Here is a 27,019-nt window from a genome sequence, read left to right as displayed (position 1 = left end):
GACCTTACAAACAGCTAATTTGTCTTCCACATCCTTGTCTATTCTACTATGGCCCCTGGTAGAGATATTGATGAGAGCCAAGGGGGAGCACAGATAATTCAGAACACGGATAATCTACTTTGTTTTTCTTTTCTTTACTTTTCTTTCTTTCTTTCTTTCTTTCTTTTTTTTTTGGCCATACTTCACGGCATGCGGGATGCAGGATCTTAGTTCCCTGACAAGGGATCGAACCTGTGCCCCCTGCACTGGAAGCGTGAAGTCTTAACCACTGGACCTCCAGGGAAGTCCCTTGTCTTTCTTCCTGAATGTCACAAAATCCAATATATATTTATGCTCATTTGTTCTCAGGTAGAAATGAGTCCTCTTGAAAATGCAACTGAAGTATTGGAAAATAAGAATCAGCAGCTGAAGACTCTGATTAGTCAGTGTCAGACAAGACAGATGCAGAATATTAATCCCCTGACCATGTGCCTGAATGGAGTTATAGATGCTGCGGTTAATGGTGGAGTTTCCAGGTATCAAGAGGTGAGGATTAGATATTGTCGTTTGAAAGTTTTCATATGTGATTTCTTAAGGTTTCAGAAATCTTTTTTCAAAATATGCACAGATCACATCAGCCTGCTATCATAGGGCTACAATTAACACAACCAGATTTCTTTGTTAGATAGAGCAAACATACAGTAATTTGTGATGCACACTTACTCTGTTTCCCAAAATGTGATATTTTGAGGATAAAAGTGTGTGTGTGTGTGTGTGTGTGTGTGTGTGTGTGTGTGTGTGTTTTCTTGGATGAATAAAAGAAGTGAGGGTATCGGGATTGTTTAATGAATGTCTACCTAAACCCATTTCCCTGAGCAAAGAGTGGTTCTTGGACATAAAAAAATTTGATCTTGTTTAGAAGATAGTTTAAGTGGATTTTTCATCTGCTGTCTTAGTTTTAAACAGAAAGGTACAGTAGCTTGGAAGATGAGGCCACCATCTTGATCATTCTGAGTCTTAAGGCAATTTATTTTAGGATGTAATGTCATAAAGCTTATTGATTTGGATTTGCTATTTGTTTTACCAAAGGTACAAAGTTTATACAATCTCTGATCTCCTGTTAACAATCATTTCCTTATATTCCCATCTGACCAGCTGACCGTACTCAGAATCACTGTCTGTCCCCCAAAAGTGGTGTATAATGGTATCATTTCTTTAAAGATGACTTTAAAAAACAACAACGGTGTCTTTCACTTCCTTTGTAACTCTCCTGAAGTAAACTGACTATCCCTTCTCTTACTAGGCATTCTTTGTCAAAGAATATATCTTAAGTCACCCTGAAGATGGAGAGAAAATTGCACGGTTAAGAGAGCTGATGCTTGAGCAGGTAAGGGGAGCAGAAGCCCATCACCGTCCCCCTCTTCTATGTAGATACATACTTGCTTAACTGGAGACCCACCTACATGGTTTTCAACATCAGTGATCTAACTGAAGCTAGCAGTCAGGGGTTACAGATTCACTTGTAATGTATCCTAACTTGCCAATTTCTACGTTTTCTTCCCACTTTAATGCAAAACAAAAACAAAAACCAATGAGTAGACTATGGCAGCCCCTTACAACAAACAACCTCACGTAATCTCTTGGAACGTTCTTTGAATAGTCTCCCCAAAGACTTGATGCCAACTTTTCACTCAAGATTTTGGGATCACATAAGTTCAGGCTAACTCAAAATGAATAAATAAGTAAATGAATGAATGAGATTCTTACTTAAATGTTAGAATAAGGAAGTGGGCAGTCAATACCCTTTGCTTTAGAAGTATCCTGTTGTGCAGACTAAGCCTATAGATTATATGATATGGACAAAACTAGATACAATCTCATCATTTTCAACGTTACAGAAGCATAGTTGGTTTTTATTTCTTTGGTTCCATCAAGTACAAAGAACCAGAGTGAAAAATCTGTTGCCTGCTGTGCCCCTTTTGATAGCTCTTGGCCTGAAAATGGTTTGAAAACCTCTGAGGTGGGAGATATTATGGTTGGGAGGCTGGGTTCAATAGGAAATTTTATACCCGTGAAAAATGGAATATGTACGATAAAATGTGACAAAAGCATCTCTTTCCACTTGATAATGCCAAATTAAAAAACAAATAAAACAGGCTGTTTGGGATTAGGAAATGATGAGGTTGTATCTGGTTTTAGTCCATATTTTATGCTCTGAAGGCTTAGTCCACAAAACTTAATACTGAAGGGAGAAAGTGGCCATGGACAAGGGCCATGGCTGGAAGAGGGTCAGTTGTACAGATTCTGAAAAAGAGAGAGGAATTACTTACAGTTGACCTGCAAGGAAATATAGAATAAGTTAAATTCTCATTGTGGCCCTGGGGGTGACGTAGATTCTCGAAATGAAGTGAGCAGCTTAGGTTATCCAGTACTGAGGATTATGGAATGACTTTAGCCTTCTTTGATTTTTAAAAGTCTGTATTTTACCAGCAGTCTCTTATGAGTGATTTGCCTCACCCCAGGATACTTTCCTGCTGTATTCAGTCTGACTGAATTCTTTCCCTCGAGTTAAAATCAAAAGGGTTAAGAAGTCTCTCAAGAAAAATAAAAATTGAGGGACCTTGGTTTCCTCCACATTCTGCCTGATTGTGTTCATGGGGCCTTGTGGAAAGAGCTATGGCCTAGGAAGCATTAGACCCTATCATAGGCCATGTAGTGCAAGTGACTGCCATGTGACCTTGGGCGAGTCACATGTCTTTGTGGGACCATAGGAAGGAGGTTGGGCACCGTCCTCTGGACCTCTGTGAGGTAGTTCAGAGAACTGTCTAGTAGACATGGAGATGCACTGCCCCAGTGCCCCTTCTGGAAGGGAGTTGTGGCCCTACCTGCTAGAAGACACCTTAGGCTCTCAGGTCCTCCGGCGTTGCCTCTGCTGCAGAGAGCCACGTAGCCTAAGATCTCCACCTTCCTAGATGACCTGCGTCCAGTGACTGGGGAGGAGAGACAGAGCCTGGCCATTTGGGCCCAACATAGTACAACTGTGACAGACTGTTAAAGGTCCAGAGCTCCCCTGGGGTTGGCAGAAGGCTGCCAGGCTGCCATCCAGTTCAGTTTCTTTTTTGGTCAAGTCCCACTTCTGCCCCTCCCTCCCTCCCTCCCACAGGCAGTGATCTCAAGGATACACCCCAGTAAACAGCCTAATCTCCATGCTGGAGCCTACTTCTGGGAGAACCCAACCTGCGACGTTATCTGCACAAAAGGGAGGGCCCCTCCCAGCTAGTGTCTAAGATGCAAAGGACTGAGGCATCTACACTTAGGCTCAGCTCCTCCATCCCTCCTACCCTCCCCACAGAGACTGAGCTCGCCCTTTCTGCCTCAGACATAGGCTCCACTCAAGCTGTTCCTTTCAAGCTGTCCTTGATGTTTATTTCAAGGTATTTTATCTTTATGCAAATGTGCTGGTGGTAGATGGGCATCCAGAGCAGAAGTTACCGCAGTTCTGACCCCTTTGGAAGGTGCTGGATGCTCTCACCCCCCAGAGTCAGTACTGTCTGCCCTGGCTTTCAAACTTGAACCTTCACGGGCTGTAAAGATAAAGCGCCATTGTGGTGACATGTGATTTGTTTTCCTCTCAGCCTCTGGAATTTGTTCTTTTGACCACTATAGCATGGGGAATTTTTGAAAAATGTAAAAGACAGCTGCTACTCAAATCAAAGGAATTAAGCACTTTTGATACCTGTACAGAGAAAACGTGCATGTTTATATTCATCTTGGTTTAGGTTCTCACAGCAGGAAAACTTTTTTAAAGATAGGAGCTGTTCCTTTTTGCATTAGAATAAGTGAACAAGAATACTATTTTTTTAACAAAAACAAGAAGCATTGCAACTGTTACGGAATTTCCGTTCACTTGTCCCTTCCTCCCTGACAGATTTTGAAAATCTGAGAGAGGGAGGGAGAAGAACCTGATGGGAGAGAGAAGGGAAACGTGGCAGAGAGGGCGCCATCCAGAAAAGAGGTCCCTGGGGGAGACCCACCTGCCCCTCCTAACAGGGAACCCCCATTCCCTGCCCCATCCTGAGAAGTGCAGGAAGGGGCCAAAGAAACACTTAACTGTTTTAAAATGGTGATTGTTATAGGTCGAAAATCATGGGAAAGAAACTTGAGGTAGTAGGAAAATCAAGTCTTTGGAATCAGAGAGACCTAAGTTCAAATCCTCATTTGTCCTGTAGTACATGCAGGATTTTAGTACATGCAGAATTTTAGTACATGCAGAATTTTCTGATCCTCGGTGTCCTCCCCGGTAAACTAAGGATTGTTGCTGTCTTGTCAGATTGAGAGACTAGCAATATTGCATGCAAAATGCATGGTACCGTGCTTGAATCCCCTAGCAGGCACTTAGAGGAGGTACCCACTGATGTGGATTTTCTCCTTATGTTACTATCAAGGCACAGATTTTGGAATTTGGCTTGGCCGTGCATGAGAAGTTTGTACCTCAAGATATGAGACCGCTTCACAAAAAGCTGGTCGACCAGTTCTTTGTGATGAAGTCCAGTTTAGGAATACAGGTAAGTACACAAAGTGTCCATGGGGGGGCAGTCTGACCTCTGCCATTTGCTTTTTGGTAGAGGGACGGTGAAATATCCAATAGTGACATCTTTTGGTTTTTCTACCAAACTGCACCATTTTACCAGAGAGCCCTCAAATACTAAAATTGCATTAACTTCTGTTTGTCACTCTCAACCTTTATGAAAACAAAAAAGTAAATGAGAGAAAGCTTAATAATAATGAAACTTACCTTTATAAGTTCCCTATAGAAAGACTTCATGACAATTACAATGCACATCTAGTGCAGCGAAATACCTCATGAGTGATTTTTGCCCTTGTAATTACTATTCTGAAATATTTTCTTTACTACCTCTTTAGGAATTCTCTGCTTGTATACAAGCCAGTCCAGTCCATTTTCCTAATGGAAGCCCTCGCGTGTGTAGAAACTCAGCACCTGCTTCTATGAGCCCAGATGGTACCAGGGTAATTCCTAGACGCAGGTAAGTCATATTCTGAATTATCTTGACACTTTGGCGTCCCCACAAGATGATCTGGAATGATTCTCTTGTTCTTTGCGGCACAATTTGTCAAATACGCAATTTCTTAATGAAATAATTAACCCTCGAGGCAGCTGCAGACATCTGCCACTGGTAAAACAGCAACAGCATGAGAAATAAACTCAGACATTTGATCATATCGAGGCAAACAGGAGACAACAAAATGGGATGTGCATATTTTTTTCCCCTTTGGTTTTATACCATGCCAGCATGTGATAAAGTACAATTCAGAGACTGAGTTAACAACCATTTTTTTTCCCCCCAAAACAGCCCATTAAGTTACCCAGCTGTCAACCGATATTCTTCTTCCTCACTGTCCTCACAAGCTTCTGCTGAAGTAAGCAATATTACAGGGCAATCAGAAAGCTCTGATGAAGTCTTTAACATGCAGGTACTTGATTAGCTTTTTTGTCTGGTCCTGTTTATTCCCTTTCTGTCTCAATCATGAGTGTTTCCGTTCACTCTGCTGTGCTTAGGAACAGACCTATGAGCGAGCACTTGACTTAAGGACAAACCTTTAAACACTCCTGTTGCCTTATTGGTCTCTGGAGTCTACAAAGATGATTCTCTCAAAGCTCCCCCATCCACTGTAAGAAGACCTGAGCGAGCCATGGGAAAGCCCGGGCAGGCCGTACAGGGGGGCACTTTGAGCTCTGCCTCTGAGTCGGGTCTTCAGTTGGGACTCCTGGAGCTTGTCACCACTGACCTCTTAGCATTTCTAAGTGTTCTGTTTTTTTCCTTTTAAGAAGATATGGTTTAGGGGCCCATTGTAAGATCTCTCCACTTAGGTACATGTTGGAAATGTCCCATAATAAAACATTTTTTACAAAATAAAAAACATAGATTTTAGGGATTTTAGCGTCAGTGTAACTCTTGCAACCAAAATTTGTCTTTAGATTCGGCTGATAGGTGTTGATAGTAACTCGGTAAGATTCAGCGGAAATTTTCCTCACCACTGTCTTTGGAAAAGGGGCATAATACGTATTGCCAGATTCATGCTTTGAACACAGTACATTGGAGAAAATGCAAAGGTGCGTTCTCTGCCTTTTAGAAGCGCTCACCTATTGACCTGCCCGAGGCTGGGAGTCTTTGTGCCTGTGCTTTAGTCAGGGAGCCGCTGCTAACTGCTCCTCAGTCATAGGATGTATGTAGCTGAAATGAACACAAGTGCAGTCCTTTGGCAGGAGTCAAAGTCGCAGATTCTTGATGAATTCAGAGGCATCCTTAGCAGTCTGAGTTAGGGAGATTTTTCCATATTTCTTACTGGACTTTTTTTTTTTCTAATTTGAAAAAAGAACGGATGATTTTGTTTCAAATGTGTCTGCGTTGTCTGCAGCCTCTGAGCCGTGTTTGATAACAGCTCCCATGTTTTCCAGCCAAGTCCATCTACCTCAAGCTTGAGTTCTACTCACTCTGCCTCGCCTAATGTGACAAGTTCTGCTCCGTCGAGTGCCAGAGGTCAGCGCCACGGTGTGGGGTGGACTAAGGGTGCCCAGAGAACCTTCCAGCCCCCAGGAGCTGTGGTGGCCCCTGCATGCTCAGGCTCTCTCCTCCAAACGGGCCCAGCCCACCACCCTGATGAGCCTTTCTCTCCTTCTCTTGCCAGCTTCTCCTTTGTTGTCTGACAAACACAAACATTCCAGAGAAAACTCTTGCCTGTCCCCGAGAGAGCGGCCATGCAGCGCCATCTACCCGACACCTGTGGAACCTTCTCAGGTAGTTCTTGTGGGATGGAAATTCTAGAAAACGAGGAAACGTCTGGCTGTTGCTTACGTCTCTCTGCAGAACCTCACGGTAGCTGCCAGAGGCCACCAGATAGGCTGTGTTGACGGGTCCAGCTGGGTGAAGAGCACACCTCTGCCCTGCGCCTGTTGTTAGGAATTTCTGTGTGAGCCATGTGTCTGATGTGGATACGTGGGTAATTGCCTGAGCAGGAAAGCTGATAGGGAAATGGGAAATGATTTTACCCACCTTGATCAGACTAATTTCGTTGCTGCTACTTGAACATTAGGAGGGGTGATTGGGTGAATGAGTTGGGGGGTGTCTGTCTGCATGTGTCTGTAACAGAAATTTGGAGGAACTTCTTACATTAGCCAAAGACCCTTGAGGAGACGCATGGCTGCCCAGCCGCGTTTCTTTTTGCCTCTACCTAACTCGAGAGAGCTGCCATGGATTCCTTGCTGAGGTACCCAAGAGTGAGGAACATGTCTTTTTACCTTTGCCATTCTTCTTTGATGCACTGAGGAGGAAGCTGAATCCTAGGGCCTCCCCTGCAGCCCTCAGGAATAAGGCACGTGGCCCTCACCACCCACCCCAGACTTGGTTTTGCAGTGATCTCTGTTAGTCCAAGTGAGAGCAGGGCCAAGGTTTTGACCCTCTGGGCCCTTCAAGCGCTTTGAAGGAGGGTTTCAAAGATAAGATTCATGTGGAGCCCTGAGTTTTACCGATTATTTGGGGAAAACTTGGGAGCAGAGGATAATAGTTATTTATCCTCCAGCTCGTTTCTCTGTTTTTCTATGCCATCCTGGCAGAAGTCTGTAGCCACATCTGGAAAGGGATGAGAGTGAGTGGGGTTTGGCTTGATGGGTTTATCTTTGCTGATTGTGTGATCTTCCCCAAAGTTCCAGGATACCTCATCCACACGACACTGATGTCTTGCAGAAATTATATCTGCGTGCATTTGGCTGGACCAGCTAACTGGTTTAATTTCCCTTTGTCACTTGATGTTGCATTTGTTCCGTTTGCTCCTGGCGAGCATGTCACCAGCATGCTGGTTAGCATGAAAGACTTGCTGGTTAGCCTCTCGAATTTTCTGCTTTGGGTCAAATTTGAAACAGTGTGCATGTTGCCAAAATTTCAATAATACACATTGCTCTGGTGCGTCTACTTTTAAGGACTTTGCGCCTTTTTGTTTAATATGTTAGGTAGAACCATGTAAAACTGGCATTTTTGTGGGTTAAAAATTGTAACATATTGACCATTTCATACGTTTTAACCTAATCTAGGATTTAAAATGTAAAGTCCATTCACTAGAGATTTTTTGAGCTAATATTCCTCCTTTAATTCTTACTTGCATTTCGTATTGCCAGTCTAGCATTTGTATTTACAAAGAGCACCATAACTTAATTGCTTACTGTTTATTTTTTCCTTGCATTTTATTACAAAACCTGTTTGCCATTTATATTTGAAATCTAGTATAGACTTTTTGTGTGTGTGTGTGTGGTACGCGGGCCTCTCACCACTGTGGCCTCTCCCGTTGCGGAGCACAGGCTCCGGACACGCAGGCCCAGCGGCCATGGCTCACAGGCCCAGCCGCGCCGCAGCATGTGGGATCTTCCCAGACCGGGGCACAAACCCGTGTCCCCTGCATCGGCAGGCGGACCCTCAACCACTGCGCCACCAGGAAGGCCCTAGTATAGACTTTTAAAACACTGTTTGAACCCTAAGGGTCTCTGCCCTTTTCCCTTAAATATAATTGAATTCTTTGTTCCTAGCCTCATCACAGCATATAAAAACATTTTTTTCAACGAAAAGGTTCAGTAATAAGATAATCATCTCATTTTCTAGAAGGTCTCACATGTTAGCATATTGCATCATAAAAATAGATTTTTGTGCCTTTCCAGAGGCTGCTGTTTAATCATATTGGAGACGGGGCCTTGCCACGCAGTGACCCAAATCTTTCTGCGCCTGAGAAAGGTAGGTGTAAAGCCAGCCCCTTCATCAGTCCTGGAATGTGTAATGGTTTGTTTTGTCCTCATTTCCTCCAGTCTCCCGTGTGTCTGTGCGGAAGGCAGATCTCCAGACCTTTAACGATCTGGACTAATTTGCTCTTTAGGAGATGAATGAAAGACAGTTATTTCGGATGCGTTCTTCACAAACTGTGTTCTTGTAGGATTTAACAGCAGAATCTGAGCAAGGTAGGGACTCCTCTGTTTAATGACTTTTGGTGTCATTCAGTGAGTCACCGAGGCAAGGCCTGCGCTACCTGAAACAAAGTGGCCAATTAGGCTACTTGTTCAGCGCAATGAAAGAAAGCACCTTCTCAGATCGATTCCCTGGTCCCACTTTGTGTCTGCCTTACAGAGTTCATTCTGCCAGCTCATCTGTCGTTTGCGGGGACTCAGATGCTCTTTAAGAATTGCAATCCCGTGCGTGATGGAGTGTGCCCTGCCTCAAGGTCACCTGAAAAAATGAGAAACAAACACATGCCTAGCAGTTCATAGCCAGTTAGCATCGGTCTGTGCAACACAGCAGAGGAAGAGCAGATGAAATGCGACTTCCTCAGCCAGGGGGGCAGGGCTGGCAGCAAGGCACCCGCTCACCTCCCAGGGTCAGGCCTCAGAAAATCAGAGCAGTCCCCGGGCCAGTGGATTAAGAGTCACTAACGAAATATCCGTGTAACGCGCGTTGTAACTGTCTTTATTAAGAGCTCGACTGCATCGTCATTTGAGTACACCGATACATTAAAACTTTCCTTGCGAAATAGAAATCAGCGGAACTGCAGCCAGTTATTTTAAAACACACATTTGCTTTAAAGTTACAAGTCAGATATCGATCTTTGTCGGGAGAATTTAGGAACGTGGTCTTTTTCTCACCTTTTATACCAAAGAAAACCACAAAGCACATTTAAAAGGACCGGAGGAAAAGTATTTTACGAGTGGTAGTTCCATCCAATGAAAGTGGTAATATAAAGAATGGTAAAATGTTGCAATTCTAGATATGTCCATCAGGTGGCAGTGTCTGTTCAGGCAGCAAGCTACTGGAAATCTCTAAAGGCTTGATGTCGTAAACCTCATCACAGAGCGGCTATTTATAACCTTGTGTGCCTTGCCCTTGTTCCTAACGGGGTTGTTCCATATTTCTGCATCTTGCTGAAGCATGGAGCAGGCAGATTACAAAAAAGGAATGATACCGTCAGTACTCCAAATTATTTTTTTAGGACATTCTTCACTATAGCCCACTGACTTTAGAAACAAGGGCCAACAGGATGGTGTGGCGTGGCTGTTTCTTGCCACTAATTCTGCCAGACAGTGGAGATATTAGCGTGCCACTGCGTTCCCCCTTTCAGGGTGCCACTAGTCCAGAAATTTCTACTAAAAATCAAGTTTTACAATAGTCTAGTGACTACATCTTCCATCTGTTATCCAGCATCTAAACAGATCTATAATTCTCAAGTTTCCACACTCTCGTGTAGAGATGTATAGTTCTGTTTGACTGCTTGAGGGAAAGAAAGAGACCTGCTATCACCCAATTAAATATCAACTATAACTGTGAGGTAGGCAATTAAGTAAAAGTTTGGTATTTAGGAAGTTTGTTGGGTTTTTTTAATCCAGTTGATTTTTTCATTCTGGATAATTCTGACTTTCTTCTAAGATGTAGAGTGCTTACAGGGCCAAGTAGACCATGTGTTTTTAGCTGTGTTTTTCCCTTCCAGCTGTGAATCCCACCCCTAGCAGCTGGAGCCTGGACAGTGGGAAGGAAGCCAAGAACATGTCAGACGGTGGGAAACTTATCTCTCCCCCTGTCCCTCCAAGACCCACACAGACTGGTGGGTATTTGAAGCACTTAATCACTTTCATAAAATAACTTTTATTGACTACTCCAGCTTGTCCTGAATTCCTCAAAAAGGTAGGCATTTGGTGTCCTTAGTAGTAGCTATATAATTTGTTTGTAGTGTTCCCCCTCTTTCCTGAACTCCTGTTACACTAAGTCAAGCAGTGCACCATTCCTAATAAACCCCACAGACAGATTTTGTAGAATGTTCTTTTCCTACATGCCATCCTCAGAATTTAGGGGGTACCCTAACCTTGCTGAGACACTAGCATTTTTTTCTATGCTGTCCTGAGTCACCTCATTCTTATCAACCTTTACTAAGTCTAGCCACTTTCTTCAGGACTGATGCCCCAGTTTCCGGTAGCCCCTAAATAGGATTGACTAACTGTGAGTTGGATAGGCTTATGGAAAACAACGAACCGTGCATCCGTAGTTATCTGCTGCTTAGACAGGTCTGTATTCAAGGGTCATAGTTCTCAAAGGGTTCATTCAAGGCACTGAATCCCCTAGGGTGTTGGTTTAAGAAGCAAAATTCTTGGGCTTAACCTCAGACCTACTGAATCAGAATTTTACTATTTCTGGGCCAAGACCTTAGAATCTGTATTTTACCACACCTTTCTAGGCTTGAGAACCATTGAAAATTATGCTTAAGAAACTTCCTTCATGTGTTTATAACAATAATAGTTCCCCTTTCCTCCTGAACAAGCTGTTGCTTGGTGACCTGCATATGGGGGCGGTTTTTAAGAGGGGCTACCCTGCTTTACTTATCCTATCCTGGTGATGGGGAGAGCCTTTTCAACACTTAACATATATTTAGAGTAGTTTTGAAGCTTTACAAATACAACAGCCTAAAGGCAAGAGAAAATATGACACTGTGTTTTTCATGGATTTTTCTGGCTTGATCGTCCATGTTTCATTTGCTGTATTTTAGCATCTCATCTTTCTAGTTTCTTTTTTCACTAAGAAAAATGACTCTCTCTCTTTTTAAAATAAACTATGTGCTGCCCAGTTTGTTTTATACTCGCCAAAGCAAAAAGTCACCAATAGATTTGGAAAGACATGTGAGATCTCCAAACAGAAAAAGAAATAACTTTAGCCTTAATTGATACTCTGCATAAGTAGGTCAGTGTGACCATGAGAGTTTAAAACTCATCAACCAGTAATTGGTATTTTATTCATGATGTCCATATTTTCAGGCAACCTCCAATTTAAACCTGGCATGTACCTAAAGTTGGGAACTCAAAAAGCATTTTCTAAGGAACAGTAATATTCATGGTATCTAGGTTCCTGCTCATTCAGACTTGTAGACAAGGACACTGATAGAACTACTTTAGGTCTTTCCAGAGAAACATCACTGTAAACATGCAGTACGCACAGGGGCTACTGCGCATCCCACAGTGACGGTACCGGGGAATGCCTAAGTTGAGAGGAAGAGGGTCCCAAGTAATAGTAAACCTTGACTTCTGCCAGACATACCATTCCCAATCAAGATCTGCTTCTCTATACGTGCATGTTTTTCTTCCATACTCAACACCCACAATTGATGCCGTAGGAGAACTAACAGTGGTGATGCAACATGGCACACGCTGACAGCATGCCCTAGCGTGTAAGATGGAGGCCACACAACCCCACAGTGTGGGGACCGGCCACTCTTCCTGGTCCCTTAGGCTCAGAGTACACGGACGACCATACCTCTTCCCGGTTAACTTGGCAGGGCTGCCTTCCCTTCTTCACTGATTGCTGTCATGGTCTGTCCTCATGTCATCATGTGTGGTCACTGTTGGGGGGATCTGTAACTGTCTCTCTTCCCTTCAGCCTTTCTGTAGTTTTCTTATGAGTTACAGCCCTCACTGTGACATCTGGGAGAATGGCAGCTCATCACAGAGCAGCGAACTCTGAGCTCATGGAAACCTCTGTAGGCAGAATTGGGAAATCTGGCTTATACGCACCATGTTGACGGTGTCACGGCAGGCCTTTAGTATGTGTGGTTATGCTTTAGAGAGCTGGATTTGACCCACAAGCGCACACACAGAGCAGTACCATCAAACAAGCTGTGTCCCGGGTGTAAGGCTTGAAAATCTGGTGGGAGAAACAAAGAGAGGGTTCTTCTTGGCCTTGATGATAAAATCCATAGGGTACCACCTCCCAGAGATAAAGGGAAGACCCGAGGACAAACATTAGGGAGAAAAATGGAAAACTTCTTACCTCTTGTATGATATGGCCAAGGCTTTCCTGTCCATTTCAGGAGTATTGGGGGATGGAAGGGGAGGCTGATGTCAGTATATTCCTGGGACCTATTCTAAGCTGTCTGGATGACTTGGGTCTTCCCGTTCCTGCTCAGGGCCAAAGTCAGCAGTTATTTCCCGAAGTCTGCTCCCTGGCACCTCACACCTAAAAGCACCTTTTGAAATAGACCGAGCAGCAGAGAAGCATCTGGACTTTGAGGAAGTGGGAAGGACTTTGGACCAGCTTGGGGTCCTGTCACTGTGGTTAAAGCATCATGTATACACTGGTGACTTTTCACTAATTACCCCATGTCTTGGAGCTGCCGTCCTTTGTGAAGAATCCGTTTTGGGTGGGCACCATTTAGTCGCTCCCCACCCCCTTGCCTAGACCCTTGTGCACTAGATCATCTATATGGGTATGTACACACAGAGGGCTTTTGCAGGTAGTCAGCTGTCTGGTTTTCTGAACTGAAATGATCTCTCTGTCTTTACAGCTTCACCAGCAAGACACACGACGTCGGTATCCCCATCGCCTGCTGGGCGATCTCCATTGAAGGTACAGGCTCTTGTTTAGATTGAGGCTAGAGATTGGCCCCACGTTACTTTTTTCCCTGGTACATCAATGAGGTGCTTTCATCTGCACAGACCAGGCAAAGAACCTATAAAGAAGGGGGAGAGGAAGATGGGTAAGAAAACAGCACTAGGCTTTCCCTTTGGGGAGCCTGCCATTTGTTTTCAGATTATTAGGCTTTTTCTCCAAATGGTGGCAAGAGAATGTACAAACTAGAGTGAGAATATACACTGAATTCAGAAAGAAATGGTCCCCATGTATCTCCTAGGGCATTTTCAGCCTGGTCTTTTGGTTTAAGGGACATCAAAAACAAACACGTATATTGAAAAACAATCATCAAGATCTACTAACTATTCTCCAGTGCCTTTTTCATCAGCCTCACCCATTGTGAAAACGCCAAAGCCAACTTTTCCTCTTGTAATATTTTACACCAAGGTTTCCGTTTACATTAGAGATACATACTTGATCATGAAAAACAAGGCAGTAAAATGAATTTTAAAATTTCTGGGAAACAAACTGGAAAGCTTTAAAGGTCAGACATTTGATTTGATATGTAGACATAGGCTTCTTAACATCTCTAAACATACAGAATCCCTCACAAAGGTAAAGAATAATATTTAGGGATTTCCCTGGTGGCGCAGTGGTTAAGAATCCGCCTGCCAATGCAGGGGACACGGGTTTGATCCCTGGTCTGGGAAGATCCCACATGCCACGGAGCAACTAAGCCCGTGTGCCACAACTGCTGAGCCTGTGCTCTGGAGACCGTGAGCCACAACTCCTGAGCCCACGTGCCACAACTGCTGAAGCCCGTGCGCCTAGAGCCCATGCTCCACAACAAGAGAAGCCACTACAATGAGAAGCCCACATACCGCAACGAAGAGTAGCCCCCACTCGTCGCAACTAGAGAAAGCCCGCGCGCAGCAACGAAGACCCAATGCAGCCAAAAATTTTAAAAATTAATTTTTAAAAAAAGAATATTTAGTCTCTATCCAAATTGAGTCAGACTGGCTGCAAGGATTGTCAGTACATTCAGAGGTAGGTGTTCAGAGCTGCTATGCCAGAGGCTACTATGAGGTTGAAGTGAGTGCTGAAAGAATGATTTTGTACCTGAATGACTTAGGATTTACACATTCCATGTCCTTTTTGTTGATGAGACATTTCTAACTAATGTAAAATAGAAGGACAAATTAGCTTCTACAAACACATGGGATCACATTGTGATCCCATACATCTGTGGTGCTAAGGATTGTTGCTGGTAGAAATTGAGAATCGGGAAGGAAACCCCCCCAAACGGAGAAAATTGCAAAGAAGTGTGATTTTGTTTGCATTGCCAACATTGCTGATGTCAGAATTTGCTGGTGGGTGCAAATTATTTGCTAGTTTGGTTGTCATTCTGTAGAGCAGCTATTAATTGTAAAGTACATGGGACTGCATTCACCCTGAGCCATTGACTGTCATCTTGATGTGATGGGAACAAAAGCAACATGGTGTTTCCGCATCGTTACACTTCCCCTTGCTTGCAAAGAGCCCCTCGTGTTGCTATGGAATTCATACATGCATTTTTTAACTTGATTGTGTAGAGTAGTAATAAGACTAGGAATTGATTCTTAAAAAATAGAAAGAATCGAAGGGCTGAAAATGTTCAAGTAGTCACCAAATAGTTAGCAAAGTGGTGTATACTGTCTCTCCACAGACCTGCCTATGCTCTTACCGGCCATAGGTAGCTTCGTAGTAGCCGTATTTTTACAAAATAGGTTTGAAGAGAAAATGGGTGGAACATTTGTGTTGTAACTCCTGGGTTACATTAGAGGGCGTAGTGCTACCAAGTTACAAGCTTTGCTGTGCTTAGAATGCAGAAAACTCCTTGACTGATAGTTTTATCAGCAAATAAATGATGGAATTAACCCTGTGAAGACTCAGCTTACCTGCCTTATTTTGAACTTAGTGTCTAATTTTTAACAAAAAATTGCAGTGAATTTGGATCTCTTAACTAGCCATGCTTAACTTTAGGCTCCTGCTAAATGAAAGGATTTGTGTCTACTAGCATTGTTTTTGTTTCAAAAGAGAGACCAAGGTAAAGTTAGTCTAGGGTAACATTTCTTGGTTTTATAGGCCGTTTACGTGATACATGAAAAAAAAATGGTCTATGGTCAAATAAGTTTAGGAAGCACTGGGCTGAACAAAGTCATTTAGGTTGCTTTATTATAAGACCTTAAGAAGCTAATATGCTTTGAATGGACTCAAGGAGTACGTAGGGGGCAGTATTTCCCAGTGGAACCCTTAGGGAAGTAGCACATTCCAATGCCAGCGGGGCTAGACAGCTAACAAATGAGTGAAGGAGGCCAGGAGGCCTCAATGTGTTGGGGTGGGAATGGTGGGAAAGTGAAGAATTCATGCCCCATCCAAAGGGGACAGCCCTGCTCAGCTTCAAAATAATATCTCCAGTAAGAGAAAGTGAGCAGTTGTTGCTAGAACTTCCAGTGGTTCTGTTGAGCTAGAAAGGGAAGTGGTATCTCCAACGGGTTTGGTTTTGTTTTGGTTTTTGCCAGTTTCCTATCCTTCAAACCATGGGACTAATGATATGCCTCTGCATTTTCTCCCTGAGTACTTTTATCCTCTTTCTGTCCTGACCATGATAAAGAGTAAAGTGGGCAGTGAGGTGAACCGAATGGACTGGCGGCCCTGGCAGATAAATGCCTGATGTATATGTGCGGTTCTGAGGCACGCCAGCACTCAGATTTGAGTCTGGGTGTCTGCATGAGTCTTCCAGGGCCGGCAGAGCAAAACCCCATGGACTGGGAGGGCTTCAACAACAGAAATGTATTTTCTCACGGTTCTGGAGCCTACAGGTCCAAGATCAAGGTGCCACCATTCTCGGTTTCTCCTGCAGCCTCTCTCCTTGACTTGCAGACGGCCACCTTCTCCCTATGTCCTCAGGGTCTTTTCTCCGTGTGCATGCGTCTTTGGTGTCTCTTTGTGTCCAATTTTTTTTCCTAAAAGGATACCAGATTGGGTTGGGGTCCAATCCCGAGGGCCTCAATTTCACTTACTCGTTCTTTAAAGGCTGTATCTCCAAATGTAGGCACATGGGGTGGGGGGTGGGGGTCAGGGGATAGGGCTTCAACCTAAGGATGGGTGGGGGACACAGTTGAGCTCATCACAGTGTCTGTCAGTGACTCTCTGCTGTGTCTCCCCCACCCCTCCCTTTCCACTCCGCACAGGGATCCATGCAGTCTTTCACCCCCTCTCCGGTGGAGTATCACTCCCCAGGACTCATCTCCAACTCCCCCGTCCTGTCCGGCAGCTACAGCAGTGGGATTTCGTCCCTCAGCCGGTGTAGCACGTCGGAAACCTCAGGCTTTGAAAATCAGGTGAACGAACAGTCGGTGGCGCCGGGGTCGGGGTCAGGCCACAGTGGGTCTGAAGAGCTGGTGCGCAAGGAGAGCAAGACGCCGCCGCCGTACAGCGTGTACGAGCGGACTCTGCGGCGCCCGGTCCCGCTACCTCACAGCCTGTCCATCCCCATCACGGCGGAACCGCCCGCCTTGCCCCCCAAGCCTCTGGCGGCGCGATCGGGACACCTGGAGAATGGGACCAGGAGGACGGACCCCGGCCCGCGGCCCAGACCCCTGCCCCGGAAAGTCTCCCAGTTATAAGAAGTCCCTTTTCTATTTCCCTGCCATGAATTCTCTGCCGTTTACAAGAAATAAGAGGTATGGTGAGAAGACATTTAGTGTAGGCACTTTAATAACTTACTCAGATTTGTCTTTAGATGAATGGAATTAAAACTCACTTGTTAATAGAATGTTGCACAATATTAAAAGTTACTGATCTCAAACGCCAGGTGTTCCAAGTATGGCTGAATTTTCATTACAGCGTTTCTCATTTGGAAGTGATAAATAGTAATAAAGCCTTCTTTTGTATCTTTTTATGTTCACTTTTTTTACATAGTTTAATCTTAAAACCAATAGAATATTGATGAACAATACGAAGCGTGATAATGTTGTATACTTTTTACTGAATACTTGATACTTCAAGAAAGCTTATTAAGTCTATGTACATCCTAACAAACACAATAGTCCTTATTTTAGAAGACTTCTGTAAATAAGGTGAGATTTCTGGCTCTTTCTATGAACAGATTGATAAGTGCACATCTTCAGAATTAAAAGTTAAAGCAAGCTAGTGAGACAGTAAACTTAAGGGGTTGCAAGGATTGGGACTGGAAGCGGTTTTGTTCTTGAAGCAAATACTTCTTTAAGGTTGCTTTTGACCTTGGCTGATGTCTACATTCTTAAAACGCTACTTTACCAATGGGTTGGTAAACCCTTTAGTACCCTGGCACCATGGTATCTACTGTATTTCTTTTCAAGGTACAATTTACTTCCAGAGTTCCAATCGGGTAGATGAAGCAAAAGACCCTAGGAGAAATGTTTACTTGAATTTTGTGCTTCCTCACTTGATAGTTTCCTCTACCAAATTTGTCACTAAAGAAGAACAGATGTTCATGTGTTAAGTAGGCACAAATTAATGTGTCCCATTAACAAGAATTCAGGAATCAATACAGGACAGCAGTAAATTAATAGAGTAAATGAAGAAACAGAGAGAAAACATATTAGCACGATTAAATGGCAAAAGGACTTTGAAAAGGCAAGGGCATTAACTTTCAATCCTGCACAAAATAAGGAATTCCTCACAACTCTCCATGATTACTGATGGAGCTTGTCTTCTTAGCTAATCCTGTTGTCCTTTTGTTGAAGGAGGATGGCCGTAGACCACTCTAGCTTGAATACTGCAACACAGCATCTTAGATCTAGATAGGGACGCTCATGACACAGTCATAGGAGTGTGTGAAAAAAGCACCTTGTATGTGGTAACGTATTTTGTATCTTTGTTTTCTTTACTGACTGTTTATAACACTCAACTGACAATAGATATGAACTGTATTTTAAATCATACTGTTGAATATTTTCCCTCTTTTGTTGGGAAGCTCAATTTAGTTTAACTGTGTATGTTTTTGTTGATAGCTTACCTGGAAGGCAGTGACAACTTTTTTATATTCCCTTAATGAAACCATTCAGCAGGTATACGCTGTTGAGGCTGGTTATAGAGGTTTTCTATAATAAATGTTCAAGTATTTTTGTACATAACTGGTTAATTTTAATAAGAGATACCATTATGTGTAAAAAAAAGTAAAAATAAAAGCAAACTGTTGTGGATGCAGTATGATTGTTATAATTATGCCAAATACTTTATGTACGGAAAAAAAATATTTGTACATATGTGCTTCTAACAATAATTCTGCCATATTGACTTTACAATTTTGAATGTCAGAAAATTAATATATGTTAAAATATTTATGTTTAGTGAAATTATTCATAATAGAGAAAAGGAACATGAATTTTAGCTTTGTATCTTGCAAGTTTTTCGGTTGAAAATTTCTTGAACTAGCTTTTGCTTTTGATGATAACACTTTGTGTTTGTAATCACATCCTTAAATATATATATATATATATATATATATATATGAAGATCCGTATTTCTGTTGCTTTAAAGAAGACTTCCTTCCATTTAAATAAGGTGACATGCATAAGATAACAAAGCTTCTTTGATTTCCTTTTCCTCTGTAATTTAATAGATTCCTTGACTAGTGCTTGGGCACAGTATAAATCAGTGTTATTTGCTCTTGAAGCCATTTAAAAAAATTTTTTTTTTTTTGGCAATGAACAGTTGATCATGTGTGTGTATTTCTGAAGCAGCTATATAGCAGAACATTTCAAGAGATTCTGTTAGCCTAGATGTTCATGTTGGTTGCTGCTGAATGGTAAATATTAAATAAAATTACCTGATTAATCTTGACATTTGTGTTTATTCCTGTCATCAGCATATCTTTACCTGGAACAGAAGCTGTGTAAATAACTGCCCAGTGTACAAAAGGAATAGTTAGTTGAGTGCTGCTTTTGCCAGTTGGGCAAACTATCTGCCTGCCTGCTTTCCTCCTGATTTTCATAAAATGACTGATTGATAGGAAATACATTTAACGCTGCAAAATCCACTGACTACCAAGTCTGTTAATAAACCCCGGCTTTTAATTTTGTGAGATGCGTCAATGCTATGTTAGATTTACAACATTTATGTCACTCAGTGCTAAGCAAGCCCCTGTCTAAAGCCTCTCTTCCATTAAATACCAAAACCCATTTAAAGGTCATGTCCATGTCTTCCTGATTATTTCTCAAAATTAAGTGATTTTTAGAGCATTTGGGGATCATTTTCATTACCACTGAACCCACGAGTCTTTCGATTCTACAAGTCTCATTACAATATGAATAGCTTCTTTTCCTACCTTAGTAGTCTTCTCTTCAGATTGATATTTTCTCTACAAAACAACAAAGAACATAACAAGTTACACAGCTTTGCCTTTATTTGATCTTTACACATTAAAGATGGCTTTATCATCAGAATAAATAAATTCTTAGTTACTGAATGAAATAAACCTTGTCCTCATTACATAAGGATACCGTTCAAAAGACTTGAAAATTTGACAGAATACCAATCCCCCAACATAACTATTATTTTTACATATTCCTTTTGTCTTTTTCTTTATGCATATATGGCATAGTTTTCCTCCTTTGCTGAGTGCTGGTTTCCCACGTATCCCAACACAATCTAATGATAATACAGGGCTGAGATCACTGCCCACTGCCATAAGGGGGAGCACCACCTCAACAGAGCTTTGGCAGTGTCTTAGAGAGGCAAGGGCAAAATCAGATTTTATTGAAATTCTGGAGTTTTGTTTACGGTAGATCTTTCAATGAGCAGACCTTAAGATTGGGTAAAGATCATGATATAATTGTTGAGGGTTGGTTAGAAACAGCAAGTTTGAGGGGTTCTGTTAACTGATACTTTCTATTGACAATTTGATGGGTCTGTTGAGAAATTACGTTATGAAAAATAAACTTATTTACCTGGCAGAGAGACTCCTGGAAGAGTAAAGTTATGCCAGCAAACATTGGAATAGTGAGGTCATGTTCATGTAGACATAAGCTGTATAGAGTAGATGGTTTCAGTTTTCAACATGTGTATTTTACATAGTGCTAATCACGGTGTACCTGGATGGACTACTCTTATTTTTTGTTTAACGTTACAGTAAGTGTTTTCATGTTATTACATGTACATAAAAAGCGAAGTATATATTCCCACCATTTACTTAGCCATTCCCCTATTAATGGACATGATATCGTTTCCACTTTTTCACTACTACAAATAATACCACTGGGACTCTTCTGACATACAGCTTTTTCCATGTTTTGGGTTACTTCTTTAGCATGGAGTCCTAGACTAAAATTGCAAAGGCAAGGGAAGGATGATTTTGTAGTTACCTTGCATACTGGCAAATTATTTCCCAAAAGAGTTGTACCAATTTTAGTGCCACCAGCAATATTTTTCCAAGATTGGATATTGATGGAGTGATTTTTTGCCGTGTGGGAAAAAAATATTGCTACCTTACCTAAACTTTGAGAAAATGTTACTAAACCAGGTAAGTATTTTACAGAATTGTGTGTAAGGAAGTTGATAACCTACAAAGAAAATGAAAAGGAGAAATGAGACAACATTAAAGTAACAGGCACTAACAGTATAGCGTCTACTGAAAATACTTCATCTCAGAGAAGAGCTTGCTAGGAAGGCATTTTAGATTCTCTATTTGTATACAATACTAGAAAATCCCCAACATTCTGAACACAAGTACCATCTCACTTATCCAGTTTACCCCTGTCATTCACAATCAGTGAAGAAGCCAAAAAACCTAGAAGTGAGGGCACTGACCTGAGCAACCATAATAAATGCCAGAGTGCAATGTCCCAAAGAAGATGAGGCTAATGAAATGCTTGATGTGTTTCAATTTACCGAGAGGAGATTATACTTTTGTAAGATAGTTGAGGGATGGATAAGAGAGGTACCTGGAAAGCTATGCAAGTCAAGGGGGAAAAAATGAACTCCAGAAAAAAGAAACAAAAATGTTTAGATAAGTAACGTAATTATAGTATACCATGGGGGTCAGCTATACGTAATATTTACATAGTCATGGAAATGCAAAATATATATTGGTCTAACTCCAAATTATATTGGAAGGATGAGGGTAAGGAAGGAATCTGTATATGGAGAATAACAAATTCTCATCTTCCATATAGGGATGTCAATCAGTAATGCCTAAAATTTAAAGACAAGCAAAAAGTAGCAATTTAATATACTTTAATTTAGATAAAAGAGCAAAAGTTAAGAAATAACTTGAAAATGATGGCCCCTCTGGAGTGAAAATGGCTGCAGGACAGGAATGTTGCAGGAAACTCCTGTTTTTCACAATGGTTTAAACAACTGTATGCGTATTTGACTGTGATATACTTTAAGAGATTTTTAAAAATGATTTCTACAACATTCATTCAGATACCACCACACTGGTTTCACTTATTTTTTTTCCCCTCCAAATCCAAAACAGATGTGGATTTGGAGCTCTTTGCGAAGCACATGCAGAGTTTGCCAGGAGATTTCTACTTCAAAGGCATGGATGTGGCAGATAGTAGGAAGTGAAGGGGAGGAGTTTCTGGTCCTATATGAAACTCCTCTGGGAGAAGTGGTTGGCAGTAATACAAGCAAATTTTAATTCCATTCATGAGTAAAGCCCATCTGTTAAGTCATTTGCAATAGGTTTAAGGGGCTGGCTCCTCTTTGTTCGTTAGCAGCAGCACTAAGCAGCCAATAGAAACAACTTTTAGACAGGTCTGAAAAGAATTCTGCACATATCCCCAGTTTACAAGTTCCATTTGTGTCAATAATGTGAATTTTCTCATCCTGAAAAAAGCACACACAGGTCTTAGCGTGACTGACAAGAGGCGACAGTCCCACATTATTTCCCTCCAAGAGGGAGAAAATTAGCTTATTAGAAAATAATTAATTCTTTTAAAAAAGGTAAATACACAGCATTAAAAGAACTTCAAGCCTGTAATGAAACTTGGCAGAGGGTCTCCTGGTACATCCATCATCCCTCCCCTCACTGTACCTCAACCTCTTGCCTCACCACCTACAACTTACCCAAGTCCTTGTTCCAAACCCAGAAGAAGGGGCTCCCCTCATCAGGATTATGCTCTCTACCCATGAGTTGACCCCACCTCACCTCCCTCTGAATCCTTCCCTATCTATGAGGAAGTGAGGGGGAATCTGGCTGTGACCTTTGATCGAATTAATGCAACTGATCTGATGGCTGGGCCTGAAGACAAGAACAAATATAACTAAATGTTTACCAACTTCAGTTAACTTTTCTTTTCTCCCTTTTTTATTCCTCTTGGTAAGGCAACTGTCTGAGCTTAAGAATTTACAAGTTGGCATGAAATTTCAAAACTTATGTAAGAGAAAAATATAGCCAAGATGAAAGAGCAAACAGACTAAAAAAAATTTGCACCATATATGACAATGTTAATATCCTTATGAAGAATTCACCTAAATTGATCTTTTAAAATAATAATTAAGACTGTTAAGAGACATAAGTATTGGAAAGGAAGGGAGAAAATATGCTAATAGGCAAATAAATAATTTACAAAAAATGAACCATAAACAAACATAGTAAAATAACTAACTGAACTACTAATCAAAGAAAAACAAATGAAAACAACAATAAAGTAACATTTGTTACTTATAAAATTAGCTATATGTATAAAATGACAGCACCCAATTCTGGGAAGAGTATGGTGATAAGTTGTCCTCATTGATCTAGCTGGTGGCACTAAATTAGGATAACCTTTTTGAAATGCAATTTGGCAGTATGGATCCAGAATCTAAAAAATGGTCATGTCCTTTGAGCTGTAACTCATGACTGGAAATCTATGAGAAGAAAATAATTCAAAAGGCAACATGGGTATATGGGGAAACAACAGGCAAAAATTTAAAGTCATAGAAACGTTAGTATGGAGATGGCTACATAAAATATAACATCCAATCAAAAGAATGGGGGGGTGGAGTCAAGATGGCATACTAGGAGGATGCAGAATTCACATCTCCTCACAACTAGGGCACCGGTGGGGGACCACGGACACCTAAGGGGACGGGAGGAACCCCCAGCGACTGGGTAGGACGTGGGGCATGGGGAGAGTGAAGAGGGAGGAGAAGTGGAGGAGGGATGGGACTGGTGCCCCTGAGGGGCGGGTGGGGGAGGGGAAGGGATCCCACGCCCAAAGGGGGAAATTGGGGAACCACTGGGAGGTCAGAGGATCAAAAGTCACCATGGCCATGTTTCCCCTGTCCACTTGGACACCCAGGAACCTGTTGAGATCCCGGGCCTGATCCTCTGCCCACCGAGGCCCCCTCCATCCATGTGGGTCCTGAGGGAGTGGGAGGGAAGGAAGGGGGAGCAAAAGTAAAGGCCAGACCTCCAGACCAGGACCCCTGAGGGGTGGTTGGGGGAGGAAAGGAGTTCCTACACCTACCACCCATGGTTAGGGGTCCAGTGGCGATGGGGGAGACCCTGGGGGAGACAGTGGGGGAGGGAATGAAGGAATAGAAGGGAATGGGGCCAGCGATTTCCCTGTCCACTTAGGCACCAGGAAGCCTGTTGGGCTCCTGGGCCTAATCCTCTGCCCTCGGAGCCTCCCTCCTGCTGCACAGAGCCCAAGTCCCGCTCTTACACCCCCCCCCCAGGACCCTACTTCTACACTCGGAGACACCCTCCAACAAGCTGGGCCTAAACCCCACCTACACACCCTCACTCAGAGCCCTACCTCCAAACTCCAGAAACCCACTGTCCAGAGGCCCTCCTTTCAAGGTGCTGCCTCTCCCATTCTGCGCAGGTCCTAAGCAGAGGCCCTACCCCATGCTCAAACGTCACCCTCCAACCCACCTAGGTTCCACCCCACCCAAAACACGGGGCTTGCTTAAGTCCCAACCCCCACCTAAACTCTGCCCCCATAACCAAGGCTTTTCTTCTTTTTTTTCTTCTCTTTATTCCTCTTTTAGATTGAGGTTATATTTTACCTTGTTGATTCATTGTTGTTGATTCTTTTATATTTTTCTTTTTCCTAATAAGCTTATTTTTCTAATTTTATTTTATTCTTTATACTTTGTTAGTGATCTCTCCTTTGGCTTGTTCTCCCCCTGCCTTTTTTTTCTTTCTTTTTTCTGTTGTGGTTCTATTTTACCTTGTTGCAATTGTTTCAATTATACTTTTATTTTTCCTAATATATTTTTTATCTAATTTTATTTTGTTTTTAATTCTTTGATATTGTACTGCTCCTTTCTTCCGTTTTTTTTTTTTTTTACTGCACCACAAAGCTTGTGGGATCTTGGTTCCCAAGCCAGAGGTTGGGCCTGAGCTCCTGTGGTGGGAGCTCTGAGTCCAAACCGCTGGACTAACAGAGAACCTCAGAACCCAGGGAATATCAATAGGAGTAAGGCCTACCAGAGGTCCTCATCTCAGCACCAGGACCCAGCTCTATCCAACTGCCTGCAAACTGCAGTGCCGGATGTCTCAGGCCAAACAACCAGTAAGACAGGAATACAGCACCATCCACCCAAAAAAAAAAAAACAACAAAAAGTATGTTACAGAAAAAGGAGCAAGGTAAAAACCTACAAGACCAAATGAAGATGAAATAAGCAACCTACCTGAAAAAGAATTCAGAGTACTGATAGCAAAGATGATCCAAAATCTCAGAAACAAAATGGAGAAAATACAAGAAACATTTAACAAGGATATAGAAGAATTAAAGAGCAAACAAACAGTGATGAACAACACAATTACTGAAATTAAAAATACTCTAGAAGGAATCAGTAACAGAATAACTCAGATAGAAGAACGGATAAGTGACCTGGAAGATAAAATGGTGGAAATAACTGCCAGGGAGCAGAAAAAAGAAAAAAGAATGAAAATGAAAAGAATTGAGGACGGTCTCAGAGACCTCTGGGACAACATTAAATGCACCAACATTCGAATTATAGGGGTCCCAGAAGAAGAAGAGAAAAAGAAAGGGTCTGAGAAAATATTTGAAGAGATTATAGTTGAAAACTTCCCTAACATGTGATAGGAAATAGTCAATCAAGTCCAGGAAGCACCAAGAGTACCATAAAGGATAAACACAAAGAGAAACATGCCAAGGCATATTAATCAAACTATCAAAAATTATTAAAGAAAAAATATTGAAAGCAGCAAGGGAAAAGCAACAAATAACATACAAGGGAATCCCCATAAGGTTAACAGCTGATTTTTCAGCAGAAACTCTGCAAGCCAGAAGGGACTGGCAGGACATATTTAAAGTGATGAAAGGAAAAAACCTACAACCAAGATTACTCTACCCAGCAAGGATCTCATTCAGATTTGATGGAGAAATTAAAACCTTTACAGATGAGCAAAAGCTAAGAGAATTCAGCATGACCAAACCAGCTTTACAACAAATGCTAAAGGAACTTCTCTAGACAGGAAACACAAGAGAAGGAAAAGACCTACAATAACAAACCCAAAAAAATTAAGAAAAAGGTAGTAGGAACATACATATCAATAATTACCTTAAACGTAAATGGATTAAATGCCCCAACCAAAAGACATAGACTGGCTGAATGGATACAAAAACAAGACCGGTCTACAGACTGTCTACAAGAGACCCACTTCAGACCTAGGGAAACACACAGACTGAAAGTGAGGGGATGGAAAAAGATATTCCATGCAAATGGAAATCAAAAGAAAACTGGTGTAGCAATTCTCATATCAGATATAAAAATTCTCATATAGACTTTAAAATAAAGACTATTACAAGAGACAAAGAAAGACACTACACAATGATCAAGGGATCAATCCAGGAAGAAGATATAACAATTGTAAATATTTATGCACCCAACATAGGAACACCTCAATACATAAGGCAAATGCTAACAGCCATAACAGGGAAAATCAACAGTAACACTATAATACTAGGGGACTTTAACACCCCACTTTCACCAATGGACAGATGATCCAAAATGAAAATAAATAAGGAAACACAATCTTTGAATGACACATTAAACAAGATGGACCTAATTGATATTTACAGGACACTCCATCCAAAACCAACAGAATACACTTTCTTCTCAAGTGCTCATAGAACATTCTCCAGAACAGATCATATCTTGGGTCACATATCAAGCCCTGGTAAATTTAAGAAAATTGAAGTCATATCAGGTATCTTTTCCGAACACAACCCTATGAGACTAGATAACAATTACAGGAAAAAACTGTAAAAAATACAAACACATGGAGGCTAAACAATATGCTACTAAATAACCAAGAGATCACTGAGGAAATCAAAGAGGAAATCAAAAAATACCAGAAACAAATGAAAACGCAATAACCTAAAACCTATGGGATGCAGCTAAAGCAGTTCTAAGAGGGAAGTTTATAGCAATACACTCTTACCTCAAGAAACAAGAAACATCTCAAACAACCTAACCTTACACCTAAAGCAATTAGAGAAAGAAGAACAAATAAACCCCAAAGTTAGCAGAAGGAAAGAAATCATAAATATCAGATCAGAAACAAATGTAAAAGAAATGAAAGAAACAATAGCAAAGATCAGTAACT

The 27,019-nt window shown here is 41.8% G+C and overlaps 1 protein-coding gene and 1 long non-coding RNA gene across 9 annotated transcripts in view; one reads left to right on the top strand and one right to left on the bottom strand.

The window, feature by feature from the left end:
- DOCK4 (dedicator of cytokinesis 4) overlaps window positions 1–19,251 on the top strand; it is a 485,013-nt gene extending 465,762 nt beyond the window's left edge. For 2 of the 3 annotated variants that reach the window (XM_079931088.1, XM_079931087.1), the window contains exons 38-47: window positions 349–525; window positions 1,283–1,366; window positions 4,425–4,544; window positions 4,903–5,024; window positions 5,352–5,472; window positions 6,458–6,539; window positions 6,688–6,797; window positions 8,705–8,777; window positions 10,516–10,629; window positions 13,354–13,439. In XM_079931088.1, coding sequence (XP_079787214.1) covers window positions 349–525; window positions 1,283–1,366; window positions 4,425–4,544; window positions 4,903–5,024; window positions 5,352–5,472; window positions 6,458–6,539; window positions 6,688–6,797; window positions 8,705–8,777; window positions 10,516–10,629; window positions 13,354–13,433 — 1,083 coding nt within the window. In that variant the 3' untranslated portion in view covers window positions 13,434–13,439. Of the gene's footprint in view, window positions 1–348; window positions 526–1,282; window positions 1,367–4,424; window positions 4,545–4,902; window positions 5,025–5,351; window positions 5,473–6,457; window positions 6,540–6,687; window positions 6,798–8,704; window positions 8,778–10,515; window positions 10,630–13,353; window positions 13,440–16,651 lie in introns of those variants that run through there. The other variant, XM_079931089.1, reaches the window with a different exon arrangement.
- Window positions 1–27,019, bottom strand: part of LOC307191222 — a 132,569-nt gene that overhangs the window by 1,761 nt on the left and 103,789 nt on the right. For 2 of the 6 annotated variants that reach the window (XR_013829646.1, XR_013829649.1), the window contains exons 2-6: window positions 19,771–19,803; window positions 19,273–19,322; window positions 16,263–16,423; window positions 12,840–13,518; window positions 10,676–12,713 (exon numbers count right to left, since the gene is read on the bottom strand). This is a non-coding gene — a long non-coding RNA (uncharacterized lncRNA). Of the gene's footprint in view, window positions 1–8,934; window positions 9,264–10,675; window positions 12,714–12,839; window positions 13,519–16,262; window positions 16,424–19,272; window positions 19,323–19,770; window positions 19,804–27,019 lie in introns of those variants that run through there. The other 4 variants (XR_013829644.1, XR_013829645.1, XR_013829647.1 and 1 more) reach the window with 4 other exon arrangements.

The sequence above is a fragment of the Stenella coeruleoalba genome, assembly GCF_951394435.1.
Source record: "Stenella coeruleoalba genome assembly, chromosome: 9".
Classification (NCBI taxonomy): Eukaryota; Metazoa; Chordata; class Mammalia; order Artiodactyla; family Delphinidae; genus Stenella; species Stenella coeruleoalba.
The sequence above is the reverse complement of the archived record's forward strand: the minus strand, read 5'-3'. Positions and strand labels throughout refer to the sequence as shown.